This window comes from Monopterus albus, unplaced genomic scaffold (genome assembly GCF_001952655.1).
Source record: "Monopterus albus unplaced genomic scaffold, M_albus_1.0 scaffold443.1, whole genome shotgun sequence".
In the NCBI taxonomy this organism is placed as follows: Eukaryota; Metazoa; Chordata; class Actinopteri; order Synbranchiformes; family Synbranchidae; genus Monopterus; species Monopterus albus.
The window spans coordinates 122553-139156 of NW_018128323.1; the positions used below are offsets into that span (position 1 = coordinate 122553).

The 16604-nt window shown below is 41.9% G+C and overlaps 2 protein-coding genes across 8 annotated transcripts in view; both read left to right on the top strand.

The window, feature by feature from the left end:
- Positions 1-1113: 1113 nt before the first annotated feature.
- rnf217 (ring finger protein 217) lies at positions 1114-14737 on the top strand. 4 transcript variants are annotated; one of them, XR_002273723.1, is made up of 9 exons: positions 1114-2311; positions 6499-6720; positions 6830-6994; positions 7938-8035; positions 8128-8231; positions 9299-9370; positions 10027-10268; positions 10790-11678; positions 11774-14737. XR_002273723.1 is itself a non-coding variant. In XM_020587174.1 (7 exons), exons 1-7 carry the CDS (start codon positions 1349-1351, stop codon positions 10101-10103), a joined length of 1701 nt encoding a protein of 566 aa, XP_020442830.1. In that variant the 5' UTR covers positions 1114-1348; the 3' UTR covers positions 10104-10742. The 4 variants fall into 4 exon arrangements, 1 of the variants encoding a protein (XP_020442830.1); XR_002273724.1 differs by having other exon boundaries at positions 11410-11678; positions 11774-14736; XR_002273725.1 differs by having other exon boundaries at positions 11604-11678; positions 11774-14735.
- A 460-nt stretch (positions 14738-15197) lies between these two features.
- Positions 15198-16604, top strand: part of tpd52l1 (tpd52 like 1) — a 10007-nt gene continuing 8600 nt past the window's right edge. The window contains exon 1 of one of the 4 annotated variants that reach the window (XM_020587178.1): positions 15198-15344. In XM_020587178.1, the coding sequence (XP_020442834.1) occupies positions 15326-15344 (19 nt within the window). In that variant the 5' untranslated portion in view covers positions 15198-15325. Of the gene's footprint in view, positions 15349-16604 lie in introns of all 4 variants that reach the window. The other 3 variants (XM_020587175.1, XM_020587177.1, XM_020587176.1) reach the window with 3 other exon arrangements.

Consider the following 16604-nt stretch of genomic DNA (forward strand, 5'->3'; position numbering starts at 1 on the left):
TAGAGAGGATGGTGTTCTTACATTCTCATCTAGCACTTTAAGGTGAATTCAGTGTTTAAATCCCTGAGAATAACAAATGTTTAAGAAAAACATGAACCATCTTTCAAATTAAGACTATAAATGTCCTGAGTAAATTTGAAAAGCCCTCTTTGTAGATGCATTAGACTGAGTTCCTGTTTGGTTCTGCCTGGATGGAAGTAGTTTAAATATTTATTTATTGTCCACACTCCGCCTTCACTTTCTGATCTAATTGGTGTGGAATAATACACTCCTGAACATGTCAGTTTAGCTTTCAGGCTTTATCTAATAAGTTAAAACTTGCACTTTGAAAGGTGTTTTAATATTGTTGGCAATCTTTACTAAAACCAATTGGGTACAGCCAAGACAAGCAAACTAATTTCTGTGTGGCTTGTGCCCTGTGTCATTAATGAGGCTAACAACCCATTTTACAGATGCCCCAGTTAGAGTTATTTGAAAGATGTACCAACAGCACTGAACTAAAAGTGTGTCCATCCAAATTACTTTCATTCTTCAGTGTTCAAGTGTCATTTAACCTTTTGAAATTAGATGAGTTCTGGTTAAATAGGAAAGTTTATGGAAATGAGAATTGATGCAAGGAACAGCAACAGCTCTACAGCCTTTCAAATACTACTGTATGTGGAACCAACCTGAAACTATTACTGCTAGTAATGATAATAACGGTGAAAATAATAATAGCACAATGTTATTTATTTCATTTTTGCTCACATTTCTTCTAGTGAATGAACACAACTTCAGCAGACAGATTCACTGTCCTGCTCAAAGACAGTGGCTGAGCAAAGGTGCATCTGGATAAGCTTTTGCCATGCACCTATGCCTTTGTTATTATTATATTTATTGCGTATTTATTTTATATTGCAGATTATATTGTGATTCTGGGATTAAGTAGACCAACTGAATACATTTTAAAGTAACCCTCCCAGCCCTGGGGGTGCATTAATTGCTGATTTATTATTTAAGACGTTGAGCACTTAACCTCCCGATCATTTATTATCATTGATGCCTGTTTTTGAACTGTACTTTGTACCTTTACGAGGGGTATGCGGTTCTCGCCAGGTAGCGGGTCCAATTTAATGCTACAGCTGCACATGCACGCGACATTTGCCTGCGGTGCCAGTCTGCCAGGTCTGGGCTCCACCACTAGGCTTCCCATCGGCCTATCGCTGCTCTCCCGCGTTCTGACGTCAACACCCGGAAGCACCGAGCTGCCTGCTTTGTTTTGGTAGTAGGAGTTAGATAATAAAACAGAGACAGGCAGAGGTCCATTTGAGGGAGAAGTGCTCACTAAATGGGGTGAGCTAAATCGGGGATGGAAGATGACGAACCGATAAATGACGCCTCTAAAATGCCGAGTTTTATCAGTAGTTTCGAGGAGGGTAGGGTGAAATTGTCCCGTAACCTGCCGACGGAAACTTCCTTCGTGGACGGTAAAGTTGAGCGGCCGACCAGAGATTTGAGCCGACGTGTCACCAGGTCAAGCTCACGGTTATCACTCGACGGAGCAGATGGGGAGTCGGGCGAGAGGAGCGGCGACGAGGAGAGGGATGCGGAGGGCAATAACAACAACAACTGTAACGGGGGAGGAGAAAGGAGGAGGGCGAGCGCTGTCGAGATTTTGAAGAGGAGTGTGGGGGTTTCAAAATCGCCTTCTCTCCGTTTAAATACAATCAGTCGGATGCAGTGCGGCGCCGAGCATGAAACCCACGAAGAAAACGTTAATAACGACCTTGGCCATGGGAGTGAATGTGGTGATTGCAAAAAGTCGGACCCAGAAACGGGCGAAGCTGGGTCGGAAAACAAACCAACCTTAAGCGAGTTGACGGCTTTGGATGGACAAGGAGTTGAATATTTAACAGTTACCGGTCAGTGCCATCATAAATCTGACAATGACAGCAACACGGTCACTTTAGACGAGCCCTTTAGTGTCACAGAACACGTTTATTGCACCGTTTACTGCATCGCCAACGACAGTCATCGGAAAGACGTTGAAATCACAGACAGTTACGATGAAACGGTCACATCTGACGCACCAGAAATGGACCTGGAGACAGGACAGGACGCAGGTTCGAGTCCCGAACCGCCACTCTATACATTGGACGACCTGGTGGATCCTTTGGGGGATATGGCCCACCAGCTGTACACTGAGCATACCACTGCGGAGAGTGCGATGCAGAGTTGCCGGGTGTGCCTGGAGGAAAAAACCATCGCACCCCTGACCTGCTGCAGAAAGGCCGTGTGTGAGGAGTGTCTGAAACTGTACGTCAGCTCCCAGGTTGGTACAAGGGAGGGTGAGCAAAGCAAAGGGGGTAGGTAGTGACCCGGTGATGGCCAGCAGCCTGTCCCAGAAGCAGGCAGTGCTGGGCCTCTCTGCAGCTGTTTGAGGTGTCCTTGAGCACCAGTAACACACACACACACACACACGTTGCCACATTGTTTATGTGTTATGTTTGACAGCTCATCTACCCTAAGGCATGGGCATGGCTGGATATTCTGGGAACCATGGAAAAATATTTGGATCTCTCACCAACAAATTGACTCCATATGTTTTAAATGCTTGAGAAAAATATGTAGTGAAGAGTTCCAGCGGGCTCTGCATTGTTATTTAGTTGAAATTATTAGTAAAATGTCACAGGCCAACATCTGCAGGCCTCCTCATCTTGGTATAACAGCAAGTTTTCTGTGAATCTGGGTCATTGGTACATTCTGCAGTAAACTTAGGGATGCTTTTAATCACTGTTGGGCTTATTCAGCAGAATTTCTTTCTCTCACCTATTTAAGAATGAGTCCACTCTCAGACACAGTACTGGTCTTCTGTTATATTTGGTCTAGTTACAGTCCAACACAGCCTACAGGTTTCTGCATTGTGTCCTACACTTCCCAAGAAAATGTGGCTGAGTTTCCCAGCAGTGTGTTTTAGGAGAGAGTAATTTTTTTTAATCAGCGTGAGTGGAGTCAGAATATATTGGACACAGGACGCCTTGTGTCTACAATGCATTCTGTTCTAATTAGTTTACTGGGGTGTACTTAGCGGCTTCTTCTACAGAGGACGTCTTCCCTGTATGACTTTTTGAATATTGATGTATTTTGAGATCTTGCTCATTGATTCTGATGAGTATTTTCACCGATACATCAAGAAAATGAATAATTGATAGATGAAACATTTATGTCCATTAATCTCCAGTGTTTGCCATGAAAGTAGGGACAAACTTTGAAAGGCTTGTTGATGACTCTTTTTTTTTTTTTTTTGTCTTTAAGTACCTTTTTCAGGAGCTGGTGCCAGTCAGCAGTCTTCTGATTATAATCCTAGTTTTGATCGACTCTGTGGCCTTCCCCTGCTACTGATATTTTACCTAGTGGTGAGAACTTAAAATCGTAGGTCCTTGTTACTGTTGCAATAATCTGCTTTAATCGGCTTTGATAAAACAGTGTTTATCAGCCACCCAGACTACTTTATATCTGCAATGCTTTGATAACAACCATACAAAGACAAGAGACAAGCAGACTCTGTGATAAGCACACTGAGAAGGTGATAACAGTCATGTAAACTGTCCTGTGTAGGTGGAAATGTTTTCTGTTATTGTACTGCACACTCATTTTACCAAACGTTGTCAGCCCTCAGCATTCAGTCAGAGAGTTCCCAATATGTTATAGAAAGCACCCTTGGATGGGGTTCAGGGTATTGCTCCAGGGATGGAAGGTGTGGTGCTAACCATTCTATTGTGCAAGGGGTTCAACGAGCAACTACAGTAACTGGTGATTTATCAGTTTCCTTGAATAAAGGCTGTTTTAGTGGCATTAAATCTTTTAAACAAATAAAGGCTGTAATGTGGTTAAATTTTGCATTTGTACTACCACTACTCGGAGTGACCGAACCCGGATATTTTAGCTAACTATTACATTTAGCAAAGTATTTAAACTGTTCAGCAGAGATGTGCACTGAAACCTGGTGCCATATTGGCACCGGTTCCTATACAGTTGGTATCTAACAGACCGAATCACAATGCAGATTTCAGTGCCTCATTTCGGTGCCACTTAAATGCCTGCTGATTGAGATATTTGCCCTCTGGTGCTGTGAAACAGACAGTACAGGCAACAGAAGCATCACTGCACGCCATGCGCTAACGCCATCATTATGCTCAGAAGTTATTATACCATCACTGCACATTTCTCTTTAACCCTCCTGTTATGTTGCGGGTCAAATTGACCCACAAACATAACTGCTTTAAATGAGACAAATATTTGATACGAAGAAATGAACATAACAGGAGGGAAACCTCCTGTTATGTTCATTTCTCAGGTGATGCCTGCTCAGCAGTTATGTTCGTGGGTCAATTTGACCCGCAACATAACAGGAGGATTAACAAGTCTACAAGCATCTGCACTTTACTCTAGTTTGTAACTTCACTGCTCAGGCTACGTATAAGCTATGTACACATACAGATCATGTCATTTGTTAGGTTTAGGTTTAACTGTTTCAACTTGTAGCTAAATACTTAAAAGTCTGTAAATGATTTATCCAGCTGTCTATTCTAATAGCTAAGAAATGAAACTTGTCACCCATTACTTTTAGCTAACAGTTTTGTTTTCTATTACTTGTAGCTAAGTTCTTCAAAAGTGTTACCTTTCTCTGCAAATGTTGTTTTAATAGTTTATTCATTACCTTGAGTGAACTGTTTCAACTAGTTATCCATCATCTTTAGCTACTTAGTTTTCAGGCATCACAAGACATGATGTTTTTTTTTTTTTTTTTAACCTTTATTTATTCAGGGTAGGTCCATTGAAAGGCTACCTCTTTTTTTCAGGGCCTTGCTCAAGGGCATCACACTGATGTTAATGAGTGTGAGGCGAGCATTGTTTTGTCATCTGCCGCACCCAGATTTAATCCTGCCAGCCTGGGGATTGACTCGGCGATCCTCCAGTCACTTCTCTAACCTTTAAGCCACCACTGCCTTACTAGAACTGACTCAGGCTGCTGGACAGTTTACTGGTTTTATGTTAACAACCTGCATCACGTTTGTAGTCCTGTGTGTCCCTGTCAGATATGTAGGTATATTTTGACTCAAATCAATCACGATTTCTAGTTTAAGTTGAGTTTAGCAGAAATACACCTTGGGGTATGAACACTCCTGGTTCAAGTCGCTGCTGTGTGGTTGACAACACCATAATATGCACCAACCATAGACACAGTACTGTCTCTGCATACTGACAATACGTAGTACTAGTTTTGGCTTTGACTGAGCTTGCTGACATCACTGTCTGGTGACGACTATATGCCCATTGTAAGCTTAATGAATTCATTTACAGTTTAAATGAGTTCAGCTTTATGCCAGCTTGTTTTTATTTTATGAGAATGCAGCTACACAAAGTGGCACGTGTGCCTGTTTGTGTAAGAGACATATGATGTGGCAGCAGTGCGAACCTGTTTAACCAGTCTGACAGTGGTCGATACAGCATTACTGTTGTAGCAAGAATAGAAACACCTCAGGTCTCATGCCTGCAGAGGATACATTTTCATAATAAGGTAGTGTGTGTGTGTGTGTGTGCTGTAGGAAATGCTGGGTGTAACACAGTCAGATGCTGATGCTATTACACTTTGTATTATGTTTGCACACACCTGCACACATATGCGTAGTGCCAAAATGCCTTATCATGTGTCAGTACAACAGGTCTCACTGACTCTTGATATACTGAAAGTGTTGGGAGAGAGTGAATGAGGCCGAAAGACAATATGACATGAGTAAGCTAGAAAGAGAGAACTAGAGAAGAAGAGATCCCCAGAGGAAAAAAGGGAATAAAAAGGAGTTTCAGATGGTGAAAAAGAAAGAAGAGATGTTCTCGGTGTACAGTATCATTAGATGAGCTCTGAACTCACATGTTTGGATCACTTTGGTATTTACTCCACCCATGTTTTAATTTAATGACTTCTTTGATAAAATATTGTTAACTGACTAATACAAACACTTACTCAAGCATCCTAAATGAATTTATTTGTTTAGCTTAGGAAACAGTGCACCGAACTCAGAGCATCACCTCCGTCCTGTCCCATGTGATCAATGTGTGGATAGGGTCCACTGACCGCCAAGCACTGGGCATGGATTAAAATGTGTGTGTGTGTGTGTGTAAATACATATTAACTTCCGGTCTCTCTTCTGCTTCTCAGCTACCTCTTCTTCCCCCTGTTTTTTATGGTAAATGATTAAGTATTTCCCATCAATGGTGTGAATATGTTCCATATGTAGATCTGGTACTAACAGTCCACTCCTACGTATATCAGAGAAACCCACTACAAACAAAGCCAGAGTCCTCATGATGGTGTACATAGCACACAGATTTTGACTGTGCAATATGTGTGATGTCCTTAGCAGTAACGTGTAAACTTCACATACAAACTGCTAAGTGATTGTCCTGCAGCAATATGCACTCTTTAATGGTATTTAACATGTCTGGTATGTTTCCCAGGTGCGAGTGTCCAAGCCTTACATCATCTGTCCAATCCCAGAGTGCAGTGGCTACCTGGACGAGGGAGTGGTGATTGCACATTTGACAAGTGAGGACGTGGCGAAATATCGCTATATTCTGGAGCTGAGTCAGCTGGATGCGAGCACCAAGCCCTGCCCCCACTGCAGTCAGTTCACTTCTCTGAAGAAGCACAACCCCAACCGCTCTGAATACAAGTACAAGGTAAGATGATGGTTACAGCAAATTCATAAGAAAACCGAATTCCACATAAAACTATGTGATTTAAAGTAATAAATGTAACTGAAAGATGGGTCTGATGTCCCTATTGTAGATCCAGTGTAGCAACTGCCAGTTTGTGTGGTGCTTTAAATGTCACGCACCCTGGCACGAAGGCCTCAAGTGCCGCGACTACAGGAAAGGGGACAAGCTGCTACGAACCTGGGCAAGCGTCATAGAGCACGGACAAAGAAATGCCCAGAAATGTCCACAGTGCAAGGTATGAACTGGGAACAGCAGAGGATACAAGCTATTATGATACAGTTGTTTTGCTCTAGAGTGTAGTGGTGAGAGGATGTGAGGTGGGCATGTGCAGAAATGGAAAGGGAGGAGACCAAAGGACTGTGGAATCGGTGTACATGAATAAATCGATGAAGGTTGAGAAGCATTAAGCAGGGGCGGATGATTGATGGGGAGCTGTAGATGCAGGCACAGATTTCAGTTGCATGCGGTGGAGCAGATCAGAGACACATATTGAACATACTGAAAAAATAATGATGCTGTTTCTGCTGCACTAAACCATATCTGGCAGACTCACTGGCATCTCTCTCACCAACATAAAACAAGCCTGGTCTTATCTCACAGTGTCATTACAACCAAGTTAGTCCACACAATATCTAATTTGACTGTCAGAAAATGACTAAAGGAAGACATCAATTAAGATAATTACCGGTATATGGGAAATGTATGTTCACAGCAGTAAACTCTTCCCATCTGTGTTTGTCACACTGCTGCTTCATGTCTCAGAGCCTCTGCTCCAGAAGCAAGGGGAGAGGATTGCGTTTGACTGTGAAGCCAGCAAATTGGTGTCATGCTGTGTTTAGCCAGAAAAGAGGCTGAGAGCAGCTAAGCTTTAATGCTCAGTTTGTGGGAAGACTGCTCACTGCTACAGCAGCCAAGTTGTGAGGATCCATTAACTTGACTGCTGCCATGTGAGTGGATGCTGAACCACATAGTTATAGTTTTCAGTGTGAACATAAGAGAAACCTCTGCCAGTATTGCTTGGGAAATTGTGCTCATTTTACAATAGACTGAGCTGAGGTTATCATAAGGATGTATTTAACTTGTGTAACTGACCTTTGAGATAATACATACAGCTGTTGGTGACTACGGTGTATGTGGAGGCTGAGAACTATTACATTTCTCTCTTTTCCTGTCTTTAGATCCATATTCAGCGTACAGAGGGATGTGACCACATGACCTGTATGCAGTGTAACACAAACTTCTGTTACCGCTGTGGAGAACGCTACCGACACCTAAGGTTAGAACTCGTGTTTAATAAACTCTGTGACGTCCTTGCTCGTCTTTTTTCACTCCGCTTTGATTTCATCTTCCACTTTATTTTGCTGGCAGGTTTTTTGGGGACCACACATCCAACCTCAGCGTGTTTGGCTGCAAGTATCGCTATCTACCTGACAAACCTCATCTGAGACGGTTGATTAGAGGGTCTGTCTGTGGTGAGTTGGTGTGTGTGTGATAGGCTTTTTGCCCATATTGAGTGAGGGTCAGAAATATTGAGTTTTACATTACTGTTTCTTCTGTGATTAGGCTTTACTGGAGGGTTTAGGGTTTCAACGATGTGCCAGACTCACTGCAGTCAGTGAGTTATATAGTAATAAACCGTTGTTGATGATAAACAGTTTTTCTTTATGCTGTTTTCACTTTTTTCCAACCTGCTTTATTTACCCTAATTCTGCTCTCCATAGCTCCATAAATTGTGTATTAGAGTCAGCAGTGCTGATAGAAAAAAAGAGAAATGTTTTAGATATCGACTGGGTTTTCTGGCTCATCTTCTGGCACTAGAGTAACTAGCACTTCTGTGAGGCACAGTAGTGTTTTGAGCTAAATACTAATATTAGTATGCATGGATAAATACTGTAGTCAAAATGCAACATACTGTATCTCACTGGTGTATTGCTAATGGCCTATTGCAAGTGACTTGGATTTACCTCTGGATAGCATAGCGGCATGAGGGAACGCATCCATATCCTGTACTTGCAGTGGTAATTCAGGAAAGCTTTATAATGAAGTGTGAAAGCATCACACACCAGAGTATGTTAGTCATAATTATCCGTTCAGAGTTATCAAATGTATGCACTAGTAGGCCTGGAGGAAGTTGAACACGTCTGACAGAGCTGTTTGACTCCGCTCTCCGTGACAGCTACAGCTAGTTATGTCAGCAGGGTGCCTGCCGAACCGGGAGCAAATTCGTCCCTTGACAGGGACCATTTAGGCTTTACAGCTCTCATTGCTGTTCCCATTCCACGGACTGTCAGTGGCACAGACTTTGCATTTAATAATAGACATTTTATTGTAGCTGGTGTTGATCATCTTTGCTAAAATCTGTTCAGTCATTTATACAACTATGCACTCACTGGTGACTGAACATTGTGAAATTAAAATATAAAACAAGATTTAACAAAGCAAGCCATCACATTTGAATCATGCAATTTGTGTCCCGTCTGAAAAGAACATTTATTCTCTGTGAACGCTGATCATTCTCTCTGTCTGTTTTCCTCTGCAGCCGCTAAGGTGCTGATAGCTCCAGTGGTCATCCTGTTCGTCGTGGTGCTCGGAGCTCTTGCACTGGTGATAGGTAATTATACACATGACAACACAGGGAGAAGCTCTGGGTGCAGCAGTACACCGATAATAGCTACATGGTTTGGCTTCATTACAGATGTTTTCTTCCACACAGCAAAGCAGCTGCACTGTCTGTGACATTTTCAGTTGCAGGCATCTCTGTCTTTTATGTGAGACAAGTGGACCGTTACTGTAAAAAAAAAAAATGCTAGAGCTGTAGATCCAGATCTCTGGGTGATTGACTTTTACTCGCCAGTGCTACATTTACTAGTAACGTCATCCAACTAGAGACTCTCTGAGCCTTCTGTCAGGCTGTATTGTGAACTATTGATGCTTCAGCTGAGCTATAATTAGTGTTGATTTCTTTGTTGTGTCCTTAAGTTTGACAGATGATCCGCTGCAGGCTAACACGCCATGATGACAGATTCATATTTATTTTTGTCATTAATAGAATCAGTGTAGAGCAGTCTTTTCCAGCTAAATTAATTTCACATATAAATTAGTTTACAGTTGCTTTTAAACTAAATTATCAAATCCATATATAAACATCATCAGAGCTTAACATTAACATACAACTCAAGATGTGAAGTCGGTTAGTGTCATTAGAAACAACAATCATTTCCTTTAATTCATCATCTCTTTTCCACTTCCTGCCTTCTTTGTTTGCAGGTTTGGTAGCTTTCCCAGTCTATTATGTGTGTAGGAGGAAGAAGCAGCGCACTCAGGGAAATGGACGGTGGATCTGAAACTTTCTCTGCACACACACAGCCTGAAAAGACGACGCCCACACCTCCTCAGGGACAGACATGTCAGCATGTGTCATCACAAAAGTCTGGGACGACCATAAGAAAATCAACACTTGCAATTAGTGAGGATCTTTCAGATGGAAGGACGTACACGAACCTATAAATGTGAGGCCTGGATAATTGCACATCATCACATTGAGAATATTTAAATCTTAGGAGACCACTCCTGCAAAATCAATGCCTTTGGAGGATAGTGGGTATTCAAGCTGAAAAGGACACAAAACCCTGCAAATTTAAGTTTTATTCTGGAGGAACCACTGTCTTGTGCAGTGCTGGTCACATAATGGAGATTTATGTTTGCACATCTTTAAACTTCACTAGCTTTCACAGCCGTCAGCTATTTTAAAGCGAGGACTTTGCTGCTCTCCAGCTCTTGTCCCAGATATATTACAGGGAGTTTCAGCTGTGCACATTTGCAGCTTTTCATTTTGCTGTTACACCTTTAAAAACAGCTGTCTTTCAAGAGAGCAACGTGGGCAATAGAGGGATGCACATGTGAGAATGTGTTAAAGTAGCACGTTCAAACCCCATTGGTCAGTTGTGATGAGAGGCTTTCACATTGTTGGATACCAGGAAGAAGTGAACAATGAGGAAATGTGAGAAAATAATGTCTTCCTTACTTGCAGATGTTGTTTCTGCTGCAGTTAACAAGGAAAATCTGCAACATGGAAACTGAATTTGGAACAAGCCATGATGGAAACATGAATTCTCACTGATGCAACAAATGCTGGACATTGACTTTGTTATCATCCTCATTATGATTGAAGTTACTGACATGCACACACAGTAGAAACTAACATACAAGGACCAAACTTGAAAGGATGACACTTTGCTGTTCTTGGCCAACCAGGTTAACACTGACTCTGAGGTTGTGTGTCTCGGCCCAAAGAGTGACTTTTTCCCAGACACACATTCCACCCTCTGGCCCCTAAATTCAATATCTGAAGCTTCAGTCACATTTTAGTGAGCGTCCATGTTCTGTTGTGGTTGTCCATCAGCGTCTCCCCTATCTGCCTCTGTCTTCCTCTTGTCCACCCTCCCTGCCTCTCTGCATAATGGCTCACACACACACACCCTCCCTCCCTGCCTGGCAGCGCTTCTCTGCTCTGCTCACACGCTGTATGCCAGTATCTGCATCTTCGAAGGTGCTGTGCAGCAACTGTGCCAAAATGCTGAACGTGGCAGGACAGACAGTTAACCTGCCTAATTGCTGTTTTTTATTATTATTATTATTATTGTGTTGTAGGGGTGGCCTGCAGAGATTTGGGTGGTGATGCTGTCAATGTGTTGCGGAGTCCACACAAGTTGAAGGCATAATTATTCTGAAGATAGTTGTGAACGATCCAGAAGTGCTTAAGCTAAGACTAAAAATGAAAATGACTGAGCATACTGTTGCGAATGCTGTAGATAAAGTATTTAAGGTTTTTGTTTTTATCGTAGTGTGGATGGTGGCTTGCCAAAGAGCTAAACAGGATGTTGGAGGTGACCCTCAGGCTGCTGTGCACTGAATATGAGGTAGATTAAATCTAGATATAAATTATAAGATGATCAGATTTTCAAGATTTTTAAAGATTATTTTAAATGATTTGGTTTTGTTTTGGATTTTGCAGTGAAAAGAGGAGGTGTGTCTGAGAACTGGTGGTTTTAAACGTATACAAACCACTGTAACTCATTCACACCGGCATATAAGAAAGCACACCTGTGGAGTGCTGCCAGGGAACAAGAGATTTTCAAGAGCTTTCAAGGTTGTCACCTGGCACCAGCCAGCCGACCGTCCTTTTCTTATCCCTCTGCCCTCTTCCCCCCGCTCTCGTATCTGCATTTTGTTTTACAGGTGCTTGTGTTTCCCTCTGTTCTCTCACTTTCCTAACATCTTTTGTTCACCCTGTCCTCTGAAGTGTAACTGGACTGACATCCCTCTGACCTCAGCTGTAAGCCGAGGCTGTTTAGTACAAAAGGCCCAGTTGAAAAAAAAAAGTGCACATTCACTGAAGCTGTGGCTGCTGCTCATCCACAACAAAACCATCCAGGTGGGATGGTTGTGAGCCTCTGATAGGTGATAACACAGAGCTACCTGCAGCGCATGTCAGTGGTTCTCTTGCCACTTGATGGAGGGACCTGAGTTGGATTGCTCCTTCAAGAGAGTTCACCAAGATGCTTTAATGGAGAGATTCAAGGAAAACCAACAAAAAGAAAGGACAAGCACAAGACATCTGCACATAAGAGATACTAGAGTGAGAAAAAGATGTGGACTGACACAATAATGAAAGGCTGAGGTGTGATTTTGTTGGTTGGTGCATTTTAAAAACTAGGGAGAATGAATGAGACTTGCACTAAATCTGGCATTTATAGCATGAAGGGTTAATAATCATGGCCAGTTTGCAGTGTAGGGACATTGGCTTGGCTTTATCCTGGAGATCTGAAACATTTTCTACACCTGGGAGTTGATAAATACCAACAGTTGAGTGCATGCAAACTGTATGCACTCAACTGTACATACAAGCTTCCTAAAAGCCCCAGAAAATGCACTGTTACTTACTAATTTCATCAGTCCTAAGAGGCCCAGACTCTGGGTTTGAAAGCACTCTCAGGGAGTCTGTTTTTCTCCTCACTGTACTCAAAGCCCTCATCTACATGAGCTGTGCCACAGAAATTGCTGAACGCCACTGTGGACATAAAAATACTTCCTGATACCTTTGCCCAGAGCTACTTAGCAACCATATTTAATTTCAGGAAGAAGAAACACTGTAGTGTCAAAGCAGATTCAAATATCTCAGTGTCATAAACACTGTCTATGCTTTCCAGCCTGACAGTGTATGAGTCAGCACCGGGAAATGAAATGTGCAAGTTGTACGCCAAACAGAAACATTGAAAATGTCCACTTCACTGTTATTTTGCAATATCTGCATATGTTTTATCTAGCTGCTCAGCAAATACTACACTGACGTCTTGAATTGCTGCATTGCTTTGTTTGCCATATAACTGACTGAGGGCGCGATGGACATTTGTGCTATAAATTGTCTTCAGCACAGAGAATGAGATTAATTTAGTAGGAGCTGTTTTTCTTATGACATGGAACACGCATTTGTAACAGTTTCCACAATACTGTATGTTATCAAAAGCTGGGCCCTGTATTGTATACTGTGCCACCACTGAAACAATTAGTCGATTATTAACAAATGACATCTTTGATTATTGATGAATCATTTACATCATTTATCAGGTACAAAATACATTTGGCCAAACAAAGTCAGCATCTTCACAGAAACTGACTTTATTCAGTCAGTGACATGAAAGGTGTTTGAGCCAGTGATGGCTGATACCCCCTGGCCTTTTTGTTTGTGTTACTGGTGCCTTCACAGCCACTATAGATCAGGGTTTGCCAACTTGTGGTTCAGGTCCTGTGCGTGAGTCCAAAGATTACAAGTGGGGGTAAAATCTATCATAGCCTCGCCATGGTGCCTGTTATGTCTTAGAACAGCTAGAGGACAGTGTAGTATATCATGGGTTAGGGCACCTAATGTGTAAGTAAAGTGTGTGGAACTACTGTTACCCCCTACATGTGTGTCCTGTACAATTAGGCTTTCATTAACAGTGTGTTTTTCTGTTAAGATGAAGATCTAAAATCTTACAGGTACATCAATCCAGGGTGTCAGCTGCATCCCAAATACTCTTGAAGTTTTGCACAAGTTAAACTGTGACTTTATTTTGGCTCATACCCGTCTTACTCTCTGGGCCTTGTATGTTGAAACAAGGAAACAGTAGCACCATGCGTCTTGCTGCCAACAAAGATGACTGGTATTGGACTAACATGCTCAGTGGAGAAAGCGACTACCAGAAAGATGTGCTGTGGACAATAGATTATTCACTCATTTCAGCTCAGGACACCTTTGGACATTCAATTTGCAGTGTCATCACTAACGTCAGGATGGACTTTCACAGTCTAAACATGCGGACTGGTTGGAAAAACAGCCATGTGTTTATGTGTATACATCACTTTGTTTTCAGGGGAATTTCTGCTCAAACAAATGTCTTGATTACTGTGCTCCTTATTTGAACAAAGAACACATTATTCCACCTGCTGCCGTTCTTAACACTGTCTGCTGATGTTATTATTGCTCACTTAGCCAGGCACATACACTGTTTTCTTCTGAGGATCTGAATAAACAAAACCGGGTCAAATGCCAAAATGTCATGATTTGACTTGTTGGATAATAATAACTGGCTAGGGCATCAGTCTACCTTTTTAGTGACATCTCTGATTTATCCATCCATCCATCCATTATCTATACTGCTTATTGCTGAATAGGGTTGTGGGGCCTGGATCCAATCCCAGCGGACACTGGGTCAGAGTCAGGGTTCACCCTGGACAGCTCCCTAGTCTGTCACAGGGCTTCTCTGATTTATGTAATGCTCTTTTATGCTGTCTGCACTGCAGTTGTGACTACAGCTTTACATCAGCAGGGGTCATTATCACACCACAGGAGAAAAATCCCCATCACCTTACTTTCTGAATGGAACAATACAAATACAGCGTTTTACAGGCATACTCAGTGTGACCAGAAAATTTCCACATTAGGTAATATTACTGGAAAGACACAATGTATATAATTGAACAGTTATTAAATTATGCATAAATAATGAAAATAACAATTGAATCACTGAATATTTGAGTCCCGTTATTATTCTTTGTTAGTATAGTACATGAACACCAGTGGTGTTTTCACCCAAGTTCTGTATTTAAGTTTAGTTTCGAGGTACTCGTCTTACTTTTATTTTCTGTAACCTTATACTTGTACTTTGCTGTTTTAGAGGGGAAACGCCGCTACATTAGATTGAAGTTCTTTTTACACTTGACCGTATTAATAACCGTGTACACTGACAAAAACATTTGTCTTTATAGCATTAAAACCCGTGTGTTATTCATTCATTCACACAGAAAGGTCCCGTGTGTTATTGTTTTTCCAAAACAGGAAATGTGACCGGTAAATAAGTGAATTAGCGGGAGATGATTGGTCCGTGCTCCAAGCTCCGCCTATAGCTGAACGAGCGCGTGACATCCAGGGAAACCCGAGCAACCACATACACACCCCAACTTAGCGACCGGTGCTGCGCGTGCTACCGTGCCTCGCCTCTGGAAGAAGCTCACCTGGCTGCCTCTGATGGAGACCAGACAACAAGGTGGGTCAGTAACGTTAAAGGCAGACATTTCTACTTTTTTCGTTCAGACGTTACTTGAAGCGAGTTAGTTGCTTGTTTGCTGTTGATCTGATAGTGAGCTTGACTGTCGACGTCACCGTTGAGGCTGGAGAAGTAGAAAGAAAGTAGCACACATCATAAAATACTGGGAAAGTTAAATAATTGAATAGTGCCAGCTTGTAGCCAAACTCGTTCTTTATGACTATGACTCTGCGTATAATGGCTTTTAGACAGACACGTCTAATGCATACCGTGTATACTTTTACAGCACCGTGCGCCAGTGCACAGTAGTGTTTATTCTAGATAACATTGATACTTGGATCAAGTCAAGTTCTGCAACTAAATAGCTACTGTTTCCTCAGAGGTCATCTGCTGCGGTATTTTTTTTTATCACGAGTATTAGAATATAAAAATGAGCAACTAAAGTACTAATAATGACTCTGACATCCATGTAAGCAGTGGGAGAAAGATTATGTTTCTTTATATGTAAAAATAATTGTTTTCTTTTGCATTCCACATTTCAATGTGCACCTGTTAGAGGACTAACAGGCTCTGAGTCCAGAGCTGGACCAGGACAGAACTCTTGTTATTGAACATGATATTTTAGGGTGCTTATGATTTAGCATAGCCACATGTCCTTTTGGCTAAATGGGAATCCTGTGGCCAGAGTTATTTCACCACAGACAAAAAGGGAGACACAGAGAAATGAGAGTAAAGAAGGGAAGTGGTAAAATGCATCAGATATTGTGTCAGTGAATAAAAACAAAGCCAGAATGCTTATTAAAAATATCAGATTAAACTGATGAGTGCTAGCCGTCATCATGTGAGAGAAAGGCCTTCAGAGTCACTCATCACCTGATTTGATCTCTTATAATGATGTGTTATCAGAAGTGTTTCAGACAAATGTGGCCCCCTGGGAAAAAAAATAGATCTAAAGAAAATGAAAGTTTTTCTATTTATTTTTGAATGATATTGTCAGTGAGTATGCCACCCTTCATGTGTAGCTATGCTTCACACTGAACTGTGACCGTCTCTTCCCAGTAAAAAGCAGTGTACCAGTCAGTTTTACCACAGTTGAGACTGTGGAACTGGAAGGAAACGACACTGGCCTTGTGCTGGCCTGCTTCCTCCTGTAGTGCTGCAGGATGATCTAAGGCAGATTTCATCAACTACCAAAGAATTCTGATTGCTCAGCCATCTTGGATATTCTTGCCTATAATTTACCATTGTTAACTCTGTGAC